Raw genomic sequence first — 27,452 nt, forward strand, 5'->3', positions numbered from 1 at the left:
GGATATTTACTCTGTTGATGTTACACATAAATACTGCCCCACGCATAATCCTCTTACTGCAAGGTGCATAAATGGTTAATAAAGGGCTCAATGTGGGACTTTTTCACTGCACCATCTTCTCTTTGAATGCAGTTTGAATATGACCCAAGGTAACTTGTAGGAGACCAGAGCCAGGGACTCAGTAAGATCATGAACTATTAATGCCTTCATTAACATTACATGGTGACAGAGCTTGAGGCATATAGAGCACTGTGAGGGAAATACGTTTTTAACAATCCCTGAAGACCACTAATTATACAGATATGTTATTGAAAACAAGAGAGGATAAGTGTTCTCTTTGAGTGTAACATCATATGAGAAATCTGAAATGCCTGTGCATGTGGCTTGTACAATGAAATGTTTTTGTTAATCTTTCATCATACATTCTGTGCATCTAATAGCCAATAATTGAGGAAGTGGAAGGGGATTCAGGAAGGAATGTTTATCCTAATGGCAAAGTTCTTGATTGAAAGAATACATTTAAAGTTTTATTGGATATCTTATACCGACTATTTCCCATTATAGTGCTATCTAATGTACAGAAGTGGCACTGCTTATTGCTGTAACAAATAAAGATTATGGGCCTCCCGAGTGGCACAATGGCATTGCAGTGCTAGCTGTGCCACTAGAGAGTCTGGGTTCAAGTCCAGGCTCTGTCGCAGCTGGCCGCGACTGGGAGACCAATGGGGCGGCGCACAATTGGCCCAGCGTCATCCGGGTTAGGGGAGGGTTTGGCCGGCAGGGATATCCTTGTCCCATCGTGCACTAGCAACTCCTGTGGCAGGCTGGGCGCAGTGCACGCTGACACAGTCACCAGGTGTACGGTGTTTCCTTTGACATATTGGTGTGGCTTCCAGGATAAGTGAGCATTGTGTCCAGAAGCAGTGTGGCTTGGTTGGGTTGTGTTTCGGTGGATGCACGGCTCTTGACCTTTGCCTCTCCCGACTCCGTACGGGAGTTGCAGCAATGAGACTAGACTGTATCTACCAATTGGATATCATGAAATTGGGTAGCAAAAGGGTTCAAGGATTCTCCGACCTCCTGCATTGTTTGCCATTGTGTTTCTTGTATTATAATGATTTTGCGGAGACTGAAGGATTCCCAATAATGTTGCATTCATCTAATGTTTTAGTTCTTACATTTTGTTCTTCCAAATGAATTGTATTTTATGTTGTAAATTGATTGGTCTTGAAACTTTCTTCTGCATTGGAAATGCTCAGTCAAACACAGGAAATATATTTTCTCCTCATTTTGGTCTTGAATTATGTAACCCAGCCTACTACTCTGCTCAGGGTTGAAACTATGTTAACTGTGTTAGAAAATTGGAAAACTGACATTGATTTATGATGACCTCTGCCATTTTTTTTATTAAACAGCACACTTCTCTGTGTAGTCTCAATATATACAGTATGTTATTTGGAAAAGGCACCCTTCTGGTTTCCCCGCATGAACATGATTCTCCCTTTGTCTTGATCACTATCCTTTGGAAGGCCCACACTTTAAATATTCTTCCTTTGTGTATGCATTCATAGTATGTATGTAGAATATGTATCTTTATTGTTTTCTTGATTGATTGAATGCTAACTGCTCACTCAAACTACTCACGCTGCCACTCTGCAAATAATGTAATTGTACTGCAAGAGGGTGCATACTGTACAGTCAAGGTGTGAATTACGGGGAGCCAGGTGGGCTTAGCTCCCCTGAATGAGACATTAGCTGCCCTAACTGCAACAAACATTTTGGGAGGGGTTTCTAAATAATGCTAATTGAACCATTCTCCTATTTCTTTCAAATGTAGTGTTAAATATGTTTTACAGTGGTAAATATGAAAATAAAAGCTTCTAAATTAAACAAACACCCCCACCACTTTGTCATGGTTTTAACCATTTATTTCTATGTGGTGGTGCTGTCCATTTAGTAGTGTTGAATTTCAGCCTCAGCGGAGCTCCTTTACGCGTAGATTTTCCTTTGTACTTCTTCATTTTCGCCATTTGTTTGCCATGCATCCTTGATAAAAATAGCCTTTATTCCAATGTATTAGATTTATCAGTTGATTTATCATTGTTTGCTTTTGTCAGTCAGCTGTTTAGAGCGCTCATTGCTTTGTTTTTCAGATGCGCACGGGTACTGGTGTTCTCCGTGGCTAGAAGTAATGGACCATTTAATTAGCTTTATCATTTTCTATAAATATTTGTTTTCTTTCCTGGATCAGCTGATGATGGTCGACAATATCAGACAACTTGTCACGTTCCTGAACGGTTTTCTGTTATTTTGTATGTGTTAGTCGGTCAGGGCGTGAGTTTGGGTGGGCAGTCTATGTTATGTGTTTCTATGTTGGTAAAGGGTGACCTGATATGGTTCTCAATTAGAGGCAGGTGGTTTTCATTTCCTCTGATTGAGAGCCATATTAAGGTAGGTGTTTTCACATTGATTGTTGTGGGTGGTTGTTTCCTGTATCTGTGTTTGTTGCACCATACGGGACTGTATCGTTCGTGCGTTTTGTTTGTAGTCAGTACTGGTTCGTTCGTTCTTCGTTACGTGTAAGTTCGTAGTCCAGGTCTGTCTACTTCGTTTGTTGTTTTGTATTGTTGTTCAAGAGTTTTTCCGTCTTCGTCTGTTCCTTGTAATAAATAATATGTATAACTCCAACGCTGCATTTTGGTCGAATCCTTGCTACTCCTCTTCGGATGAAGAGAAGGAGGAAGCCCGTTACACAACTAGCCTAAAGCTAGACACCAATGCGCATCCAATCCATCCAACAAGCAGGCTGGCTATCCGATAATGACAGTAGGCCTATAAGGTGACTTATAAGCCTACTGTCATTAACGTTCGGTTAGAAGCATTCGATTTTGCAATGGTATAGGCCTACGTTATTTGGGATTTGTGTGCCCATGGGAGCTGTTTTCATGGCGAAACATTTCATGGCGAAATGTTATGTAGGCATAGTTACACTTACAGGGCATTCTCCAAGATCCATGATTCGTACAAGGTTTAAGTTACATTTTCTAATTCAATTGTTAAATGCTTAATAATTACAAATAACACTGTCATTAATGCCATTAATGTAAGAAAATACATTTTGTGATTTACAGTATCAAAACATGTTTTGATTCTACTCATGTATTATATTGAATGTAGGCTACCTGTTCTGGGTGTATTCATGTGTGTTAAATTGTCTCGGCTAAAAGAGGGTAGGCAACCGACAGTGGTGTAGGCCTAGTGGAGGGTTAACACCGTTTACTCAGATTTTCAGAAAAATGCATTGAAAGTATAGGGAGTGTTACCTTTTTTTTTAGAAAGAGACAGGATTTCAGAGTTTACTCACCTTTTTTTACCATTACATCACTGGCTACTGGTAGGCCTATTTGATGTTCATGGTAATACACATTGTAGCCATTTGAACTTGTATGTTAGGTTGAGGTTTTTCCAGGGACAATTTCAGACCCATTTCAGGTGTCCCGACTTTTTAGGCTACAAAAAAGGTCAATTTGGCAGCAAGACGCATCAATGAATGTAAGCCTAAGCAATGGCAATCACTGAATGTCAATAGGCACACTGTTTGGTGTTTTATAACAAATGTCTATTTCCATTCATCAAATTGCGTGAGTATACAATACATGCAGTTTGGAATGGTTTTCTGAGTGGGTGAACATGCACAGGTAGCATGGATCTTGCGATGCTATGATTGTGGGTTCAATTCCCGGGACCACCCATATGTAAAACATTGAAATATGAATGACTGTAAATCGCATTTGATTGAAGTGTATGGTAAATATAAACTGTAACAGTCAGAGTTTTTATTTACTTTGACTATTTTCTACATTGTAGAATAAAAGTGAAGACATAAAAACTATGAAATAACAAATCAAAATACATTTGAGATTCTTCAAAGTAGGCACCCTTTACCTTGATGAGAGCTTTGCACACTCTTGGCCTTCTCAACTGCCTTCATGAGGAATGCTTTTCCAACAGTCTTGAAGGAGTTCCCACATATGCTGAGCACTTGTTGGCTGCTTTTCCTTCACTCTGCGGTCCAACTCATCCCAAACCATCTCAATTGGGTTGAGGTTGGGTGATTGTGGAGGCCAGGTTAACTGATGCAGCACTCCATAACTCTCCTTCTTGGTCAAATAGCCCTTATACAGCCTGTAGGTGTGTTTTGTGTCATTGTCCTGTTGAAAAACAAATGATAGTCCCACTAAATGCAAACCAGATGGGATGGCGTATCACTGCAGAATGATGTGGTAGCCATGCAGGTTAAGTGTGCCTTGAATTCTAAATAAGTCACAGACAGTATCACCATCAAATTACCCCCACAACATCACACCTCTTCCTCCATGCTTCACGGTGGGAACCACACATGCAGAGATCATCTGTTCACTTACTCTGGACTCATCAGACCAAAGGACATATTTCCACCGGTCTAATGTCCATTGCTCGATTTTCTTGGCCCAAGAAAGTCTCTTCTTCTTATTGGTGTCCTTTAGTGTTTGGTTTCTTGGCAGCAATTCGACCACGAAGGCCTGATTCACGCAGTCTCCTCTGAACAGTTGATGTTGAGATGTGTATGTTACTTGAACTCTGTGAAACATTTATTTGGGCTGCAATCTGAGGCTGGTAACTCTAATGAACTTGTCCTCTGCAGCAGAGAGAACTCTGGGTCTTCCTTTCTTGTGGCGGTCCTCATGAGAGCCTAGCGTTTGATGGTTTTTGCAACTGCACTTGAAGAAATTTTCTAGTTCTTGAAAATGTCCGTATTGACTGACCTTCATGTCTTAAAGTAATGATGGACTGTCGTTTATCTTTGCTTATTTGACCTGTTCTTGCCATAATATGGACTTGGTCTTTTACCAAATAGGGCTATCTTTTGTATACCACCCCTACCTTGTCACAACACAACTAATTGGCTCAAACGCATTAAGAAGGAAATAAATTCCACAAATTAACTTTTAACAAGGCACACCTGTTAATTGAAATGCATTCCAGGTGACTACCTCATGAAGCTGGTTGAGAGAATGCCAAGACTGTGCAAAGCTGTCATCAAGGCAAAGGGTGGCTACTTTGAAGAATCTCAAATATAAAATATATTTTTGTTTGTTTAACACTTTTTTGGTTAATAAATGATTCCATATGTGTTATTTCATAGTTTGATGTCTTCACTATTATTCTACAATGTGGAAAATAGTAAATATAAAGAAAAACCCTTGAATGAGTAGGTGTGTCCAAACTTTTGACTGGTACTGTATGTTATTATGGTAACGATTTACTTTGAGTACACATCCATAGTGCATTTATTACACATCTATTAGCATTTCATGAACTTGTTATAACAGGTCCCATTTGCATTATTAAAGGTTCATGAAATATATCCATGACATATCTAAAGTAGATTCATGTCATGCTCTGCAAGATCTCATATTTAGGTATCTTAATAAATGTATCATTACAATGGCAGCGTAGTGTCATCATTATGGCTGTTCACAAAAGTGTGCTTCTCTCATACCAGTGATAGGGAATATGCCAAAAGGCCAAACAACATTTAGAAAATTATGCTGATATATAGCCTGTACTAGCCCCATTTCCCCCACCAGCCAGTATAGGCCTGTGACTTATGTTCTTCTTCTTCTCTCTGAGGTCAATGGTGCTTGAAGATCTCCGCAGGGTTGATTCCTCTGGGTAAATCTTACGTATCAAATCATGTAGTTGAGGGTTATATCATAACGCTTTCATAATTAATTAACAGCCCTCCTCCACAACACAGTGAGGCCTAAGATGGTCATACTGGGCTATAACGCACACATGAAGGTTATATGTATGAATTACATGCAGTCAAAGTAAAGTCAAATCTATTTTCCCATTCATAAAGCATTTATAGCTAAGCACTTCATGGTAATTAACTGAGCAGTTTGCCATCTGATCTATAAAGGTCTATCATCATTAAAGGTCTATGTATGAAGTATATGCAGTCAACATACTGTCATTTCTGTTTTCCCATTCATAAAGCATTTATAAAGCATTTATAAAAATGTCTCATTTATCAAAATGAATACGGACACAACGCAAATGTCAAAGGAAATATTACAATTTAATTTACATTTTCCAGACGTAGGACAGAAAACAATTGCTGAGGACATCGCCGAAGAATCACGCTGTTGGCATTTTTCAGTTTGAATTTTCTTGAGTAGATTTAACAAAGATTGAAATTCAAAGCATTCAAATTATATTATCCATAAATGCTTAGCTATAACTGCTTTTTGCATGGGAAAATAGATTTGACTTTACTTTGACTGCATAGAATTCATTAATAGACCCTTCATGTGTGAGTTATAGACCAGTATGACCAACTTAATTGTGATGTGGAGGAGGGCTGTTAATGAGTTACGAAAGAGTTATGACCCTCAACTACACAATTTGAGCCGTAAAAGTTACCCTGAGGAGTCAACTCTGTGGGGACCCCATACACTCTTGACCTCAGTGAGAAGAAGAAGAAGATAAGTCACGGGCCTCCCCCGGCTGGTGGGGGAAATGGGGCTAGTACAGGCTATATATATATATATGTATATATATCAGTATAATTTTCTAAATGTGGTTTAGCAGAAGCATGCTTTTGAGAAACAGCCATAATAATGATACTAAGCTCTAATTGTAATGATGCATCTATTAAGATACCTAAATATGAGCTCTTGCATAGCATGACATGAATGCCCTATGGATATACTATAAATATATTTCATTAATGAACCTTTAATAATACGATTAGGACCTGTTATAACACATTCATTAAATGCTTATGGAGATATGTAATCAATGCGTTATATATACTGTATATAGTCAAAGTAAATTGTTATCGTTATTATTTATATTATTATATGACCTTGAATATTAATAGTATTTTGAGAAACCTGTGAGTTATAGTGTTGTTCTTTCATCAACAGGTGTATGACGGAAAGGATACTTCATATCGTCTTCTTGGCAATTTCTCCAAAACAGACATGTACAATGCCATCATCAACAGTACCTCAAATCACCTCTGGATTGAGTTCAACAGCAACGGCACTGAAACCAACAAGGGATTCAGACTGACGTACAGCAGTAGGTAGACTATGTCCTAGAACAAATGTGAGACAGCCTCTATAGATATTCCCTGATTCGTGTTCAAACAGGCTTTACTGAAAAACTGTCCCCCTCAAGACTAACCCAATTTCCAATTCTAAGCTTACAGTGGTTCCTCCTTTAAAAGTTGCGAGCTTACCTTAAAGGTAATTTGTGGTTTAGTACGGTACCCTGCGTCACCACTTCATTGCTCCAGACCAGCGCAAGAGGGAGTTAGAGCACTGATTATGCTTTTGGGTCCTACTGTGTCTCTAACTGACAATGAGTGGGCGACATAAACCTAAATAGAAACTGAAAAGTGTGCAAGACTTCACTATTACTTACTAAAACTGTTGTTACACAAAGGTTTTTATTATTTTATTTTGTTATGATTATTTTTCTCTTACTGTAGTACTGTAGGCCACTCCCGACCGGTCACTTTGTACAGTGTCTCAGTGGCGCAATGGTCTAAGACACTGCATAGCAGTGCAAGCTGTGTTGCTACAGATATTGGTTCAATGGCCTTGACTGGGAGACCCATGAGATGACTGTAGGTTTTTGGTTTTTGTCCTTCTAAAAACTTAGATAAATCATTCTAAATAACAAACTGGCTTTATTTACAAATTAGTAACAATGTCTCACCCCATGTTCAAGAAAAGCCTTTTTCTCGCTCATTTTACGTTATTTGAAAACAAAATCATCTCCAAAATATTTAAGGGGCATTGCACTAATAATGGCGCTGACTAGGGAAACGTTCCCGCTGTTTTGTTCTTAGTGCCAGTTTGCACGTTCAAACTAAATCAATGTAACTAATAATGGCATCTTTATGCTTTCATTAATAAAATAATATATACTAATAAATATAACTGAATTACAGAAATATCCTCCAATCCTCTATAATGTGCTGTTAAAAGTGGTGTAGGTCTTATTTATTTAAAGAGCATATTGAAGTTAGAAGCAAAAGCCTACATCTATTTTAGCACCGTATCGCACTGCTCTGAGACAAGTATGGGTACTGGTCTTGAATCTCCATTTGGCTATTGGTTAGATTTGAATTAGAAAATTAGGGTGTTGAAATGTTATGCTTTTAGTGTAACCTTTATTTAACTAGGCAAGTCAGTTAAGAACAAATTCTTATTTACAGGGACAGCCTACTCCTTCCTCCCTGTCGGGGAATTGAACCCCGGTCTTCCACAGGACTGGATTCTTTAGCTAAATATCCCAGTACTGTACTCCCGACCGTCACGTTGTACAGCTCCATATTTTCCGTTCCATCATAACGGAAACCCAGAGGGTTTTTCGTTTTCCTTGAAATAGAAACACCATAGTATGAATCAAATTAATCCCAAACTCTGAAAGTAATTGGAAAGGTAGATACAAATTATTTGTGACATTGTGGTTACAATAAAGAATGTAAACAAGATTTTTATTTACAGTAGTGATGGACAGCTGGTGTCATTTTGAAACACTTGTAGCCCGATTAGCAGGACAATAGACTCTTTATAGCCCTGCTACTACCCTGCAATGTATCCGATGCTTAAGTACTCTGAAGTGTTACATTTCTAACTCAAAACAGCAGTAAAGTATTTATTCACCAAAATCTTTATGCTTTCGTTAATAAAATAATAATAAAAATACTTTTTCAAAATGCTGATGTTTATTTAGTTATGGATCCATAGAATTACTATTGTAACGATTCTCCTCTTCGTCTGAGGAGGAGTAGGAAAAGTCGGACCAATGTGCAGCGTGGTAAGTGTCCATAATAGATTTTTAACAAATCAACTGAACACGGAACAAAATAACAAAAACACGAACAAACAACCGAAACAGTTCTGTATGGTGAAACACAGACACAGAAATTAACTACCCACAACCCATAGTGGGAAAACAGGCTACCTAAGTATGATTCTCAATCAGAGACAACGATCGACACCTGCCTCTGATTGAGAACCATACTAGGCCAAACACATAGAAATATAACACACAGAACAAAACATAGAATAACAACATAGAATGCCCACCCCAACTCACACCCTGACCAAACTAAAATAAAGACATAAAAAAGGAACTAAGGTCAGAACGTGACAACTATGGGAATAAATATCACTGAATTACAGAAATGTCCTCCAATCCTCTAAATGTAATTATTTGCAGAGAAATATTGGAACAATGGTGTCTAATGAAGGTAAACAAATTGTTGCTTACTGGAAAATATTCTTTCAAACACATGGTCATGTTGTACAAAGACATTATGTCTATTAGCAGGGCTATATTTTGGCCTTTATGGGCGGCGCACAATTGGCCCAGGGTTTCTCTCCCTCTAAAAACAGAAATAAATGTTTGGCCTTTATTCAGATTACAATCGCTCTCTTTCATTTTTTTGAAAACGAAATAACCTCCAAAATATCGTTATATATGATCAAGTTGATGACACAGTCATATAGCCGGCCACTACATAAAGCTGAGTGACTCACTCATTCATGGCTTTTGATCAAAATAAATAAGTACTAACATTCTTTCTCATAGTCTTAAATAAAGAAATGTTTTGGTTATCCTGACCTGGGCACCATGTACAGTATTATAATAGCCCATTATGGGATATTAGCAGGACAATATACCTTTACCAACACCTCTCTGTATTTTGATCATTTGTGGATGGGGGCTCCCGCAGTGCAAACAGATGCAGGTTCGATACCCGTGCCGACCGCCACCGGGAGACCCATGAGGCGGCTTTCAGTTTTAATTTAGAATCCTCCAATCCTCTATATGTAATTATTGCCGGAGAGTCACATCATATTTTTCGATATACTGTAGGCCTACCGTAGGCGACATGAGTCTCACAAGTGTATGCTGTTAAAAGTGGTGTAGGTCTTATTTATTTAAAGAGCATATTGAAGTTAGAAGCAATAGGATTTGAAGCTAAAGCCTACAACTATTTTAGCACCGTTTTGCACTGCTCTGAGATAAGCATGGGACTGGTCTTAATAAATCAATGAGATTTTAAATTTCACTTAATCTCCATTTGGGTATTGGTTAGAGAAGTCAGTTAAGAACAAATTCCTATTTACAAGGACAGCCTACTCCTTCCTCCCCATTGGGGAATTGATCCCCGGTTTCCTGCGTGCCCTGCCCGCATGACACGGGGATTCTTTAGCTAAATAGCCCAGTACTGTACTGCCAACCGTCACGTTGTACAGCGCCATATATTCCGTTCCATCCTAATGGAAACCCAGAGGGTTTTTCATTTTTTTCTTGGAATAGAAACACCATAATATTAATCAAATTAATTAACCAAGTACCAGTCAAAAGTTTGGTTAAAATCATTCCAGGATTTTTCTTTATTTTTACTATTTTCTACATTGTAGAATAATAGTGAAGACATCACAACTATGAAATAACACATATGGAATCAGATAATAAGAACAAATTCTTATTTACAAGGACAGCCTACTCCTTCCTCCCCATCAGGGAATTGAACCCCTGTCACCCGCGTGGCCACATTCTCTAGTGCAGCCATTATTGAAGGTACTTGAGGTCACCGAGAAAGTCTGGACATGGCCTGCTCTCCCTTATGTAAGTTAGGTTTCTTCAGAAATAAATCATTCTAAATAACAAACTGGCTTTATTTACAAATTAGTGAGAATGTCTCACCCCATGTTCAAGAATTGCCTTTTTCTCGCTCACTCTATGTTAAATGAAAACGAAATCTCCAAAATATTGTTACTTTTTAAACTAAGCGATTATTATTGTTATTATTATTAATTCATTTAGAATGATATAAAAAAACTTTGATATTATAAGATATTCTCACAGATCCTAATGGAAAATGCCCCTTAGATATTAATTTAGAATCTTCCAATCCTCTAAATGTAATTATTGGCGGAGAGTCAAGTCATTGAAAAAAATATATTTTTATATACTGTAGGCCTACCAAAGGCAAAATTAGTATTGGTTACACTACAATTAGGGTGTGGAAATGTTATTCCCTTTAGATATTAATTTAGATTCCTCCAATCCTCTTATGCTGTAGCCTACTCCCAACCGTCACGTTGTACAGCGCAATATTTTCCATTGCATCCTAACGGAAACCCTGAGGGTTTTGTTTTTTGTTTTTCTTGGAATTGAAACACCATAATATTCATCTAATTAATTAAACCAAATTTCTTAAAATCAATGTACTATGTTATTACAAAAAAAGGTTTTACATTTTCTACTAATGCCAATAGGTGTGGTGCAGTATGACGCAACTTTTAAAGGAGGAACCACCAATAACAAAAAGGCCTCGTATTGTATGTTTAGTCCTTGTTTACTTGCCCTATATGAACAGTATTATCTTTCACATTAGTTGAACGTGGTCTGATGGACAACCTCTACAGGTAGAGGCACAAATGTATCTTGTTTCAAGAATGTATATTTTTTGTAAGTAAGTACAATATCATGAATTTCTCATGAGAGAGTCTAGTTTAAGATGGTAAACAAAATAAATCTATAATGCCAGTGAGCGTTGCAGTTGTGCTTTGAGACAGATATATCTGCTCCCATTCATTCTACAATAACCTTGAACTACAATATTGCATGCTCAAGGCTGATGTATGAAAAGCATCACTAATATAAAGTCAAACTAGAATGCTTGAAACAGCTTGCTTTATTTCACCAGACAGACGTCTTTTTTATTGTTCAACCTTTGTCATTAATGAAAATAAATGAATGTTTGTTATGTTTGAATGAGTAACAGTCTCAAATCTGTCTTTGTAGGTTTTGACCTCGTCAAGTGTGAAGAACCAGGAACTCCGAATTACGGATACAAGATTCAAGATGATGGCCATTTTGCAAACACATTTGTGTTGTACAGTTGTAACCCTGGCTATACTCTCCATGGAAGCAGCACTCTGACATGCCTAAGTGGAGACCGTAGGGTTTGGGACAAACCTTTACCTTCCTGTCTAGGTGAGTGAGTCACAGCTGAAAAGAAACAAATCTAATCATCAAGGATACAATTCCTTATTATGGTGAAACACTTACCATTCCTAAGTAACATTTTGTTTACATTTTAATTACCATGGTAATGGTCAAGTTCAAGATGCCCATACCAAAGGATTCATTTTCATCTGATGCGTTTGAAAATATTATACCGTTTTACCAGTCAACATGGAATTTGTTGTGTTGTCTGCATTCTGTCCCACTGTTATTAATATTGTACTGATTCCATTATATGACCAGCTTTGCCAGTTACGCTCTCTCAGGCTAACTCCGAGTCAAACCCCGGGCTAACATGCTGTCATTTATAGTATACTGAAATAGTTATGCTAGTTAACAGCTATGAACATTTATCCCCTAATGCTGGCTATATTATTGCCCCTAAAGCTATACAAACTGTGTGTGTCTCCCTCTTAATTGAAGTATGGACAGTCTGAGCTTTCTGTACTGGAGAGAACTGATACATTACAGTGTCATTCTTCAGCCTCATTCCTTAATTAGCCCAGCTCGGTTCAGACAAATTTCCATACAGCCGAAAAGTAGCATGGAAAATGGATGACATTGCCTTAGGCTGCCATTGTATTTTTTATTTCCTTTGAACGATGCAACATAATAGGGATATCCTCTCCTCTTTTCCAGTGTCGTCAGCAGTCACTAAAATAATACACATGTATTTTGAGACGCTTGAGAACATATTTGATTATTTCAAGTGCATGTAATGATGTGATGTATTATGTAATGTTTATAAATTCAGCTGGTTGATGCCAGAGAGAAGGCTAATTTAATCGGATTTCTATTTTTGATGATATGAGACATTTTGGTTTCCTTATCTAGCTGAATGCGGAGGCCACATCGCAGGTGCAATATCTGGACGGATACTCTCCCCGGGTTACCCTGCACCCTATGACAATAACCTCCACTGTACCTGGTCTATCGAAGCGGACACAGGCAAAACCATCAGGTACAGTATCTCACAATAGGGACACACCCCCTTGGAATAGGCAATTAGATACACAATAGCCCAATTTTTCTTGACTCCATTTAAATTTGAAATGAAATCAGTGAGTTTATAGCGAGGCGTGTCTAGTACAGCGGAGCAATTGTTCTGCTGCACTTTTGGAAAATAAGCTGTGATTAAATGTGCCATTGCTGATTGCATTTCACCCCACTGCTAGCCTTCCTACCATTAGCATCTATTCCTTCAAGTCCATTACTGGCTTCTTAAAAACAAAACAATAACCCCCAAGATAAACCAATTATGCACACTTGAAATGCCATAGAAATCAGATATGCCAATTCAGTTCAAGCAATTTACAGATGAAGGAGGAGGAGAGATACAATTGACATCACTGGCTATTAGACTTTATTAAGGAAATCTTCTCAAACCCGACCTCTTTAAAGAGTATCTTAATTAAATCTCATGACACTTGTCTTTTCCTACTAGCACTGACTTTGCTGATAACTACTTTGTTAAGGGAAAATGTAATTACTACGATAGTGATATGTTGTTGTCTCACCTTTATGAATGCACTAATTAAAGTCGCTCTGGATAGGAGCGCCTGCTAACTGAAAAAAATGTAAAAATGTAAAAATCAAAGGAACTCATCCTCTCCCTAATTATTGCTGAACATAACTGAAACATTCCTTAAATGGTTTGGTGAGCAAGACTGATCTAATATAGATGTTTCATTGGTCTGAGACATTACTTGAGAACTGGTTCTATAGAATTCCAATGATATTTTCTTATTACAAGTCAGTAGCAACCCTTGGTCAGTTGATTTATAGAGTATTGTTGAGTGTGTAGGTGTTTGTCACAGATGTAAACCAATGGTAAGACCAGACTTCAGTATGAAAGGTTCTAATTCTTAAGGAGGTGCATAGTGTGTAATCAATATCGCCCTCCCTTTCTCTATTTAGCCTCCACTTCATAGTGTTTGACACGGAAGTGGCTCATGACATCCTGAAGGTGTGGGACGGTCCAACAGAGGGGGGTTTCCTCCTGAAGGAATGGAGTGGGTCAGCTCTGCCCGAAGACACCCACAGCACCTTCAACATCCTAACGCTCCAGCTTGACAGTGATTACTTCATCAGCAAGTCAGGCTTCTCCATTCAGTTCTCAAGTAAGTGGTACCTGTCACAATGGACCAGAGGAATTCGGACATGACATTCTATTCAGTAGCTTTTCAGACAAATGCTACAGTATGTTTCTTGAGATTTCCCTCTCTTTATCCTACTCTGGGCCATGCATAAAACACTGTTATGACAAATCCTTTTGACAAATAAGTATTTCATACAAATATATGTAAATTCAATTGAGCATAGCATTTGTATATAAATGGCAAATATTTTCTGGAAATATGATTTAAAAGACAATTAGTCCCCACAAATCAGTTTGCTGCCAGTCCAATGATTTCAACACATGAAATTATGCTTATATCTTTATCAGCCGTTGGCTGAAAGAAATGAGAGTTGTATGATTTAAAACCGTCCTGTCAAAATGTTTATAAGGGATTCATTTGTGTGATTTCAGCTACTACTGCGACGACCTGTAATGACCCCGGGACACCCCAAAATGGGACACGTTACGGGGATAGTCGGGAGCCTGGGGACACTATCACCTTCCAGTGTGACCCAGGTTACCAGGTCCAGGGCCTAGACAAGATCACCTGTGTACAGCTCAATAACAGGTTCTATTGGCAGCCAGACCCTCCGACCTGTATAGGTATGTTGCTTTGATCTCCACAGTAATGGAGAAATAATACATTTCTTTTCATGGCTATACCTGTATGTCATCAAAGGGTTTGTACAATAGGTAGATGTTCCCTTTTGGATTATTCTGCTGCAAGAAGGTTATTTGGAATGTGTATATTAGGCCTATAGCGCCCCACTGTCTTATTTTCATTGAAGGATTTGTGGTATCTGAAAATACATGTAAGCATTGTTTTATGAACTACTTACTGTTGGTGTTGGGCACCCAACCATTCATTTGCATCAGTTTAATTAATTTATGTTGAATGAGTGACATGTTTATTATAAGAATTCATGAATCCTTAAGAATGTAAACCATGCCTCAGTAGAGTGTGAATCCCTGTGCGAAGAATGATTCATCAGTAACTGAAATGTAATTGGCATTTTCTGCCATTGTCAACAAATCCTTTGTCAGACAGTACGCTTTGTCACTTCTAGTCATTTGACATGTTTACTACAACACTGATCATTGTTTGATGGAAGGCCATTTATAGGCCGAATCATTAGTAACGGTGGAAAATTACTAAGGTTATAAAAATATTGCTCTCACAGACCCTCCCAAACAAGCACATGATTGACAGGATTTTGCTTAGCACACACACTTAAATTGACAATAGAGCAATGCTAAAAAGAAAAAGCAAAGATGCTAGTAACCCTTCTGAATGACAGTTGCAGGAAGGAATTCCATCACTACTGTTTGTCACTGAATGTCTATGGGGGCCTGTTTTGTCACTTCAATCACCGTAAACATTTAATGTGTTGGAGACATGTCGTATTAAAACCTGTGTTGCCCTCACTCTCCTTGTTGTGATAGCTACCTGTGGCGGCAACGTGACAGGCCCTGCTGGGGTAATTCTATCACCCAACTATCCACAGCCCTACCCTCCAGGAAAAGAATGTGACTGGAGAATTAAAGTCAACCCTGACTTTGTTATAGCTCTAATTTTCAAAAGGTATGTCGCTCATGCTACGCTGTGAGCTACCCACGGTAATAAGGACCAAAGTCAAAGAACAGATGGAAAGAGCGAATCCACTCTGTCTTTGTCAGTTTGGCAATTACCGTAAACAAACATCAAACACTATCAAACACTTCTGTGTTTGAGGTGAAATAGTTTGCCTTTGTTCAAATATTATCCAAATCGATGTGTTGTACTGTATTATCCAATATCCCTAGATGATACCTATAAATGGAATAGCTTTTATAAAATGTATAATTTTAGCTTGTGTTACTTTTTTTTTAACCTTTATTTAACTAGGCAAGTCAGTTAAGAACAAATTCTTATTTTCAATGACGGCCTCGGAACAGTGGGTTAACTGCCTTGTTCAGGGGCAGAACGACAGATGTTTACCTTGTTTGCTTGGGGATCCAATCTTGCAACCTTTTGGTTACAAGTCCAATGCTCTAACCACTAGGCTACCTGCTGCCCCAAAGTTATAGGCCTACAGTGTGATGAATGTAGAATACTTGCTGGCTGTGTATGTACCCACAGGAATTACATTGACTCCCATGAGAAAAATCAAAACAAACTGATCTGATCTTTCTAATAACAGTTACAGACAGTACAGACAGCCCCCACATGCCTGATTCAGGGTCAAGCCAGGCTGAGCCGGGCTGGCCTTGCCATAGTCGCTGGAAAAGACAATGTGAAAGGAAATATGTGAAAAGGAAATATCCGAGCCAGCACAGTATGGTTCTGATTGACCCTATAGTGTGAATCAGGCATCAGTCTTTTATGACCCAGGTTCTCTTTTGTATCCTCCCAGTTTCAACATGGAGCCCAGCTATGACTTCCTGCACATCTATGAGGGTGAGAACTCCAATGGTCCATTGATCAGCAGCCTGCAGGGAAACCAGGCCCCGGAGCGCATCGAGAGCAGTGGGAACAGCCTCTTCCTCGCCTTCAGAAGTGACGCCTCCCTCGGGATGTCTGGTTTTGCCATTGAATTTAAAGGCAAGTGATGCATCATGTTAGTCTCGTAGGAGGTGACCCTAGGTTCCTTTGAAAGTGTATAGCTCCGGCCATATTGTAAGGTTGATGTCTCTATAGAAATGTTTTCTGTAGATATAGGTTGTTAGAATGAAAGATTTCTAGCCACTGGATAATATATTTTGTAGACTATTTATTGATAAAGCCTTATTGCATGTGTTTCTTCCTGTCAGCTAGCTGTACTTATTAAATGGCCCTTTTGCCTGTTGTTCATAGAGAGCTATTCAGCATCTGAAAAACAGTAGGTTTTCCAACCTACGTCTTTGTATTAAATGCCTTTTGATTGAATGCATTGATGATCGACTGGATAAGTGGTTTTATTTATTAAGCCCATGAAGTTCACAAAACCCATGAACACAGATGTGTATAGTATTTTTCCTTTTTGACCTCTCGTTCTTCTTGGAAGATTTATTAAAACCAATCAATAGCATAATTTGTTGTTTGATTTTGTACAGACGGCCCTGTATTTACCTCTGCTTTTGACAATTAGAGCAGCTAATTACCTTTTATGGGAACTGGGTGAGATTTGTCATCTCCCGAGGCTAAAAACACAATTTTTCCTGTAAATCAATCTCCTATATCGTACTTTTCCCCCCCATCCATGCACCGGTAACTAAGGTAATTTAAATGTTGATTAAAGAGGGTAAAAACAAATGGCATTGCTATTTCTGTTTTCATACTTATTACTGTAATATACTTCATATATTTTTAATTGTTTTCTACTACTGTATTTCTAATGTATTCATAAATCCATTTCAAAATGTAGCTTTAGGTTATGGGCATTAGCATGTAGACTTTGGCCTTATATGTTGAGAAGCATTTCCTGTCTCTGTGTATTGAAATGCGGTTGAAATTGTGATGCACTGTAGCAATTTCAGTGATAGAATCTCCCACCACAGGCCTCCTACTTTCACCGCTCCCCAAAGCACAGGGCAGCAGAAAGAAGTGGGCTGTTAGCTGTCATCTTGTTTGGCAGTGTATAGAAGCACCACCTCCAGAGCTTTTTCCAACTGTCCTTCTTTGAGTGTCTGTTGCCAGAAGGACACTGGTTGGCTGCCTCTACAGACCCACATGCTTACCTTGCATTTCCCTCTGTGCTGGTCTTTTCTATTGAGGATGCCTTGGAGCAACTCTACTGTACCTGCTCTTTTTTACTCTCAAACTCCATGTGTTCTGCCTCCTACATTAAGGTTCACCGCAGAGCCACAGCAGTCTAGGCGATAAACTAGGGGATCAAAATATCAGTAGCAGCTTCTGGGAATCCCTGGAATGTTCAGTGTTTGAATGCATCAAATATCTCAGGATGCATACCCTACCTGTTCATGATATCTGGGCTTTTCAACTGCTGAGTTTCTTTTGCATTTATGGATAAATTACAATGCTTTAGCAAAATAAAAATGGTTTTACATTTTCCTCCTTGATGTTGTATTGAAATCAATTCTCTCTGCTCAAGACCTGTTGTCCTGCACAGTACTTTATCTTGAGCTTGTATATGTTTTCTATTCCACAGAGAAACCCAGGGAGGCATGTTTTGACCCTGGTAATATCATGAACGGCAGTCGTGTGGGGATGGACTACAAACTGGGCTCCACAGTGACCTATCAATGTAACTCGGGATATACTGCTGTTGGACAAGCCACAATCACATGTGTTATCGGTTTGGATGGAAAACCTATATGGAACAAGGCCCTACCAACGTGTAAAGGTACGATATTTTCGGTTTTGGTTTGCCTACAGTTCTAAAAACGGATTTGCAACAGCTTATCAAAGAGAGAGTACCTTTTGTTGTTGTTGTTCTCACTTCAAGTCTAATTGGTTGGTCTTGGTACCATCATCTTCACTATCAATCAAGGCTAATATCAAGCCAATTTTCACTGGCTTTACCAAATGGTTTTGAGGACCCCTTTTTTTCTTTGCAAAAGAGGGGAGTATGGGTTTTTCAAAGACCAAGGCTGAACTTTCTGTCATTTATTGACAGTCGTGAGAGCTTGGGCGGTGACAACTGCCACTCATATGTCCTCTCTCACACTCCCTCTCTTTTTCATCCCCCTCTCTTTCCCTCTCTCTCCTTTATGTCCCTGCATCTCTGAGGAGACACAAAAACCCAGACAGGTGGCCTTGTAGTTGCTGCCACTCACCGTCTCTATGTCTCCACCCTGCCACTTCACACACCGAGCCTCTACCTTATAGCAGCATGGCCACTTGAGACATGACTTGGATATGGGAGACACACACCAACGTTTTATGGTTGACATGATAAACCTGGAATGATGTTGTTTTCAATAAAAATGGTTAGATGTATGCATAAAGCTACTTGTTTTCATATACAGTATAAGCTATTTTCATGGAAACATACAGAATCTAGCTTTAGCTACCTTCTACTTTTTAAACCAAATTTAACCTGTTTTCATTTTTCAAGTGTCAGATCAAGAGGGGAGTGTGAAACGCATGAGAGGAAATCCACCTGAGCTCCTTCTTTTGAGAGATTTGGGGCTTTTGTTAATGTGATTAAATGTAATTAAGAAGTTACTCTGGAGTTCACATAAACAATAGAGGGTGTTTTGTGTACCAAGACACAGCTGAAGCAAAGCAAACAGCACATAGTCTCTTGACCATACTGGGTTGAACACTGAAAAAACAAGTTAGTTTCAAAGGATATATTTTGTTTACAACAACAACAACAGGAGACTGGAGAACAAACCAGCAGAGGTACTAAAAACGAAGCCATGGATCTATAATGGTTTTACATTGCTAACACTCCTGACCCCTGTTTGTAACAGCATGTGTTGATTAGTTGACCCTTTTTGATTGAGCCAAAATGCCTTGCCCTTTGAGAGAGAGAGCTCTCAATCCTTCACTCCCAGATCATTTATTTGCATACACTGATGGTACATTTGGCCCGTTACCTTTTCCATTTTTATTCTTTCCTTTATTTATTTATATTCATTTTGGTGACGAGCTAGAGCATTCATACCATGAGCTGTATTCCCTTGAACATTGTGCATTATGGATGTGGCTTAAACATTCAATATTTCATTCTTAATGGAATTATTAAATTACATTGCGTAATTAGAGTTTAGGCTTGGTCATGGACATAGCGGCACAGTTTGGTTGACCTTGTGGTACAGCTAAGGACCTCAGGATCACTATCTGCTTATCCATTATATCATTAAATTGAACCTGACTTTCAACCTGACTTGAACCTGACTTGTCTAGTCCTGGGTTTTGTCTAATTGAACCTTTCATAAGTGGAAATGGGAAAGTGTCTTTCTGCTAAGAGCTTACTGAAATATAATTTGTCATTATCAAGAATGTTAAACAGTGACAATGTGGTACCATAACATTGATTTATGGATGTCTGAGCACATGTTGTTTAATCCCTGAACTCCATAAAGGAAAAGTGTGTGGATTGTAAGGGTGAGACATGATGTTGTTAGTGATTCACAAGGCCTCTCAACAATGGCACAATGGCCTCTGTTGATCGATTCCCTGGGCTTGAAAGAGAGCGTAGGTAATGAGCTAAATGGGTTGTTCTGGCCTTTTCAACAGTTGTATATAGCCCACCGCCAATAGCCAACAGAATGTGCAGGCAAAATTTGATCTGTGAAAGGAATACCACTTTACTGTGTTTTTTTAATGAAAAGCACACAGCAGGCACAATTGGAAATCACTCTGAAAACCAAAGGGATGTGAAGCAAATGTTGCTGTTTCATATAAGCCATTTGCTTATATGGTCTGTCAGTTATGTGTATTTCTAATCCTGATTTTTTTTAGTTATGTCACCTTCGAAGAGGATTGTGGGTGTGTATACGCTACACTAAAGTAATGTTATGAAGAACAAGTTTTAAATCCATGAAAGGAAGGGAAATTCTTTTTTTTTAAGTCGTTCGAGTCATTCCTTCAAGGTCATGGATTTTGGCTAGATGAAACAACATTTTGTGAAAGGACATTGTAATCTGCTAGCTAATAGTTTGATGTCTGGGAAACGTACATCAGTAGCCTAGCCTATTTCAACATGCTTAAACATAACCATATTTCCAAGCAAACACATAATGACCGCTTAAGTAAAGCATTTGTGGTTGAATTGAGCTTATTTTTCCAGATGATAAAAAGGTGAACAAAGCTATTTGCTGGTTGTGTTCATAAATTAACAAAAGAAAGAGCCATTTCTAAAGGCTGTGGCTGTGCCTGCAAGCCAGGGCCCCTTGAGTGGCAGTGAAACGCCACGTGGGTTATATGCAGATCAGTCAAAGTGAGACAGGGAGTACTCACTGTGAATGTTAAACTCTGCCCTCCTGACATTCTGCTGCCAGTTGAGAGAAATGATTACTAATGTCCCCAGTATCACCCGGCTAATGAAAGGAATCGTTATGTATTCAATAAGGACTGTGGGGGAAGGGGGTGGGAATATTTGTTCGTGAAAACCGTCCCGTACCCAATTAATCCCCACTTTTAGCAGCCGTAGGTGTTTAAGTGGTACATTTTGAGCATTCAGTATGGAAGAAAAGCAAACACTTGCAATGTATCTGTCATGTATTGTTGTTGCTTCAGGGTGATGGTGGGTATCTAGGGCCAGCTTTACTGAATGTTTACACAAGTGCGAAGTTTACAACTGTTATGTTCAAAAAGGAACAGTAATGTAAAAACAAAACCCAAACCATGATACTGTCTTTATTTAACACCAATAACCCTTATTTCCAACTTTATTTAGCTACTTCATGTTCAGCCTTTTATGTTTTAATCTCCTCGGAAAATAGCAGGCGCAAACTGTTCACCCATAAAAACTTGCAGTATATCTGCCCCTTTAGTTTTGCTCTCGACAAGCTGAGGACCAAGTTGTTGCCATTTGAAATGTTTCACTGGGCTGTGATTTTCGGCTGCTTTTTAGAATACTGATGTACTCTGAGGCACTTTTTGGGGCCTTTAGACAAAACTAATTAGAAAAGGGGTGAGATCCCTTTAAATAATAAAGAATTTTCCCCCCTCTCTCTCAGCTTCTCATCCAAACAGGTCTTCTATTTGTTTCCATAGTAACTAAAAGACTTTCTCAGTGCTCTTGGATGAGGAATCCTCCATGGCTGTAAATAGAAGGGGTGTGTAATGTGGTTAAAGCACTGTAGTATAGCGCCCCTCAGAGGCAGGAAGCAAAATAACTGCATACACTAGAGCAGTGGTTGACAAACTTTTTATAGTCCTGTACCCCTTCAAACATTCAACCTCCAGCTGTGTACCCCCTCTAGGACCAGGGTCAGCGCACTCTCAAATGTTGTTTTTTGCTATCATTGTAAGCCTGCCACACACACACTATACGATACATTTATTAAACATAAGAATGAGTGTGAGTTTTTGTCACAACCCGGCTCGTGGGAAGTGACAAAGAGCTCTTATAGGACTAGGGCACAAATAATAATATTATAATAATCAATAATTTTGCTCTTTATTTAGCATCTTACATATAAAACCTAATTTGTTCATTGAAAATTTTGAACAACTCACCACAGGTTAATGAGAAGGGTGTGCTGAAAGGATGCACATAACTCTGCAATGTTGGGTTGTATTGGAGAGTCTGTCTTAAATCATTTTCCACACACAGTCTGTGCCTGTATTTAGTGCTAGTGAGGGCCTCATGCTAGTGAGGGCCGAGAATCCACTCTCACATAGGTACGTGCTTACAAAGGGCATCAGTGTCTTAACAGCGTGATATGCCAAGGCAAGAAACTCTGAGTGCAGCCCTATACAGAAATCTGGCAGTGGCTTCTGATTAAATTCAATTTTCACAGAACCTCTTGTTGCAATTTCGATGAGGCTCTCTTGTTCAGATATCAGTAAGTGGACTGGAGGCAGGGCATGAAAGGGATGACGAATCCAGTTGTTTGTGTTGTCCGTTTCGGGAAAGTACCTGCGTAATTGCGCACCCAGCTCACTCAGGTGCTTCGCTATATCACATTTGACATTGTCCGTAAGCTTGAGTTCATTTGCACACAAAAAATCATACAATGATGGAAAGACCTGTGTGTTGTCCTTGTAAATGCAGACAGAAAAGAGATCCAACTTCTTAATAAATTTGGTCCCGCACATTGAATATAGTTGCGGAGAGTCCCTATAATCCTAGATTCAGATCATTCAGATGAGAAAAAACATCACCCAGATAGGCCAGTCGTGTGAGAAACTCATCATCATGCAAGCGGTCAGACAAGTGAAAATGATGGTCAGTAAGTAAAACTTTAAGCTCGTCTCTCAATTTAAAAAAACATGTCAATACTTTGCCCCTTGATAACCAGCGCACTTCTGTATGTTGTAAAAGCGTTACATGGTTGCTGCCCAAATCATTGCATAATGCAGAAAATACATGAGAGTTCAGGGGCCTTGCTTTAACAAAGTTAACCATTTTCACTGTAGTGTCCAAAACATATTTCAAGCTGTCAGGCATTCCCTTGGCAGCAAGAGCCTCTCGGTTGATGCTGCAGTGTACCCAAGTGGCGTCGGGAGAAACTGCTTTTACGCACGTTACCACACCACTGTGTCTCCCTGTCATGGCTTTTGCGCCATCAGTACAGATACCAACACATCTTGACCACCAAAGTCCATTTGATGTCACAAAGCTGTCTAGTACTTTAAAAATATCCTCTCATGTTGTCCTGGTTTCCAGTGGTTTGCAGAAGAGGATGTCTTCCTTAATTGACCTCCCATAACGTAACGGACATATACCAGGAGCGTTGCTAGGCCCAAGAGTGAAGGTTTCCCGCGAGAGAGTAACGTAAATAGATTAGGCTACCTGTATTTGACATTGTGTTATTTCGCTGAACACTAGATGGTTTAATTTTATTTTTGGCAGTGAAACGAGGCTACTCGAGGCGAGAAAAAAAACTCGCCCAAATGTATAGCCCCATTGGAAAATATAAATTTACTGTTTGAAAATGTGAAGAATGTTTTTATTTTTTTAAATTTGAATCACAGTTTGATTGCGCGTACCTCTGGGGGAATACCTGCACTAGAGGAACTAGACCTTGTTTGGATTTAGGCATGGTCCTTCTCTCTCTCTCTCTCTCTCTCTCTCTCTCTCTCTCTCTCTCTCTCTCTCTCTATCTATTTATAACAGCCCACAGTGTACGGTCTGGTCTGTTAGGTTTAAGTAGCTTGTGGCGTCTGTTACATTACTGTATGCATAAACATGATGCTATGTTAAATGTCCTTAAATAATTCCCATATTATTATTATTATTTTTTAAATAAGTTCGGACAATGACTATGTTGGCATGTAGCTACAGTGGCTGGCATATCATCTGGTGTTGATTGAGCATATTGTATAGTGTATTATTTTGTCTTTATTCTCTTATTTTTGTCCATACTTCTGTTCACTTTGGATAATATTTGTTTCTGGAACTTTCTCATTATGTCATTGTCTGAAATATACTCTTACTAGTCATGCTAGTACAAATTTATAACTACTATCATTATAATTCATACTGCCTGACTGATGCTTAAGTAACCAGTAATATCAACAGCATATTTCATATTAAATTGTAATATTCAGTATCACCGTGGTATCTCACAGTTGGATGTCTGCTGAGTAGATTGACCCCCCCAGTCCCCTGATCTTTGAGATGTTCATATTTTTTGTGGGTTATGTTATGGCCCTGGTTTGTAAATCTATAATGAAGATGGTTACATTTCCCATCTTGACAGATTAAATAATGAAATCCAATTTTGCTTTTGATAAATATAGAGGGACCAAGGATTTGGAGTCATTGGTAAGGTTTGTGTTTTCTATCAAAATCCTTAGTGAGTGAGTGACCCAGCATTTGATACCTAGAAGAGAAAGGACACTTTGGCCTGACATGACACTGACTGCTCACAGTGGAAACAGTTAAAAAATGATCTACAAATTACTGACTGTTACCTAATTCTCTCGTTCCATGTGTGTGAAATTTCTAGTTTCAGGCAGGGTAGACCCCGCAACCAAGAGTTTTTTTCTTACAGTACCAACTCAGTCTTGCCATAGAAAGTATGAGGTGAGGGTAATGTGATCAAAGGTATGGGGAAGGTGTTTGATATGCAGAGGACCATGAGCCGTGGCTGTATCCTGGCACCAGGTTTATGAGCTCCACAAGGTATTGTGGGCAGATGAAGGAGCAGACCTGGGGGGATGAGCGCTGGGAGGCTTAGCGTGCTGGCGTAGTGGCAAGAATCTAAATCCACGATCATTGTAGCAAAGACAAAGGGGATGAAAGAAACAAGGTAGGTGCAGAAAGATCACATGAGGGTTTCAAGCGATCGGGATTGACATTTTCTGAAGGGAGGGAGCAATAATACTATGAAAGGAAATGAGAAGAAGGGTTAACTAGGGATTTAGGGTCAGGGAGAACAAGAGGGTGAGTGCTCGCTGCTCTCTAATGTTGTGCGTTCAGTAATTTTCTCTCCTTTGGTCAGTATTTATTCAGAGTTTTTTAAAGTAGTTTGGAGAGCAGTACACTACTAGTCCAGGGGCACATGTACAGTAAGATAATAGAATATTGACATTGACAGATTTCCTCGGTTGTGTTCTGTTTTCATTGACCTTACATTTTAAAGTTTGATACCCTCAATTATTTTATTTCACCCTTCATGCTCATGCTATGTCCTTAAAGGGGAATTTCACCCTGGGGGAATCTGGGCTTGTTTTTATCATGTCTGAGGCATTTCTAGGACAGTGAGATGTGTTTTACACATAATTGCCCAGGAGGAAGGCAGGTCAGGGCTTTGCATACTGAATGATAGATAACCCTATGATGGCAGTATTGATGGGGGGGCAAGATCTAAAAATTAATGTAGTCCTACTTTGTGGCATTTCGCAAAGGCTCTATGTTATACTGATCTCACTATACGTGTTTTGGGGTGTATATATGGCTGTCCTTGTTCGATAGAGCCATTGGACATCTTTCAGCGATGTTCCTATCAGCGGATTCATTGCTAAATATACAAGCTGACACAGTTTTTCAAGTTGTAGTCTCTGAAAGACTACCACTTGTGTTGGGAGGTGCTTTGTGCTCTGGCCCCCATCCCTTCCCCAAACTGGGATTTTTTTTTAAAGGAGGGTGACACTAACAACAATCCTTTGGGCAAAACTCAAAGAACTGACCAGACGCATTTGCTTCAAGTGATTCCTCTCATCAACACGAATTTGAGGATGGAACATTTATTAGCTACATGGTGACATTCAACCATACATGTTTCAATATAGCGAAGAGGATTCTAAACACAGAGTTTGATTTAGCTAACGTTAGAAGCTCAGCTACAGCCAATGCCAGCACCAAGAGGGCAGATGACAAATACGGTGCCTAGCTAAATAAATTATCTTTCCTGCAAGCCACCTAGCTAGCTAGCTAAATTTTGTTTATCTACTGAAACCCGTATTGTGTATTGCTGGCTAACAGTGTTACAGTGGGGGGAATCAATTAATTGGTATGTTTGCTAACTTAGCCAGCTATGTAGCTAGCTAGCTAGCTAGCTAAACAGTAACCATATCTATGACTTAAAATAGAAGAGGTTTTACAATCAGAGATCTTTAGCACATAACTGGAGTTGGCTAGCTAGTTAGCCTGGTGCCTGCTAACTTGTTATGCACCACTGCTCACATTTGCAACTTGTTAGCAAACATGTGTAACATCAGCAACTGTAAATCATTTTTCTAGCTAGCTATGTAACATAATTGACGAGGGTTGACATTGGTTATGATTATGACCTTGGATGCATTTCAATCTCACCAAATTATAGGCATGACGCAAGATAGGATTCCAAACAGATTTAAATAACATGTATTGCATATCCAGCAAGCTATTCGCTAAGTTTACTAGCAAACAGTGAGGAGAAACAACAATACAACAATTTATGTTGTAAATCTCTAAAACTGAAGCTGGTTTTGCTATAATATTATTTGCCTAAGCATGCCTGATAGACATGGGTGTAGGTAGATACTGTCTGCCTGCTTACCTAGGCTAATTAGTACTGTCTGGCCACTGCAAAGATTGAGGGAGGGATATGCCAGATTTCATTCTATTAGGCTAGATATGGTTGTAAATGTAATCTCTGTGCCTGTGCACATGTATACATGTTCAACTAGTTTACCCTAAGGTTGATGTTATGCTGAACTGTTGTTCAAACTGTACAATAGAGTATCATTTAGTCATTTGTCTAAAGACAATACTGTGGAGTGCCTGGGCTTCTTCCTGGAGTGGTTTCTAGATACAGAAGCAACATTCTTTGGCCTGCATGTGTCATTATAGCAGAACGCTCTCTCTCTCTCTCTCTCTCTCTCTCTCTCTCTCTCTCTCTCTCTCTCTCTCTCTCTCTTTCTCTCTCTCTCTCTCTTTGGATTAGACATTATGCTGGATTTCAAGCAGATGACTCATGAGGAGCTGAATGGCAGTTTGATCAGGACAACACTCCTCCCACAGCTTTACAAGTATTCTCTGAACATACTGTATGTTTCTTTGGAATGGCAATTTCATCAAGACCATCTCTCCCCTCATCTGCTGATCACCAGTTCTCTTAGCTACAGATTGTTAAACAATATAATGTGATTTAACCAAAGATGTTTGGTATCCATTACTGGGAGTTACAGTTACTGTTT

The 27,452-nt window shown here is 39.1% G+C and overlaps 1 protein-coding gene across 1 annotated transcript in view; it reads left to right on the top strand.

Annotated features, from left to right (window-relative positions):
• The window catches only part of LOC120045932 (CUB and sushi domain-containing protein 1-like), a 346,822-nt gene that overhangs the window by 214,856 nt on the left and 104,514 nt on the right, over window positions 1-27,452 (top strand). The window contains exons 23-30 of the mRNA XM_038990858.1: window positions 6,975-7,131; window positions 11,887-12,078; window positions 12,943-13,069; window positions 14,026-14,228; window positions 14,639-14,830; window positions 15,671-15,809; window positions 16,621-16,808; window positions 18,355-18,549. Coding sequence (XP_038846786.1) covers window positions 6,975-7,131; window positions 11,887-12,078; window positions 12,943-13,069; window positions 14,026-14,228; window positions 14,639-14,830; window positions 15,671-15,809; window positions 16,621-16,808; window positions 18,355-18,549 — 1,393 coding nt within the window. The remainder of the gene's footprint in view (window positions 1-6,974; window positions 7,132-11,886; window positions 12,079-12,942; window positions 13,070-14,025; window positions 14,229-14,638; window positions 14,831-15,670; window positions 15,810-16,620; window positions 16,809-18,354; window positions 18,550-27,452) is intronic.

Source organism: Salvelinus namaycush, chromosome 4 (genome assembly GCF_016432855.1).
Source record: "Salvelinus namaycush isolate Seneca chromosome 4, SaNama_1.0, whole genome shotgun sequence".
Lineage (NCBI taxonomy): Eukaryota > Metazoa > Chordata > Actinopteri > Salmoniformes > Salmonidae > Salvelinus > Salvelinus namaycush.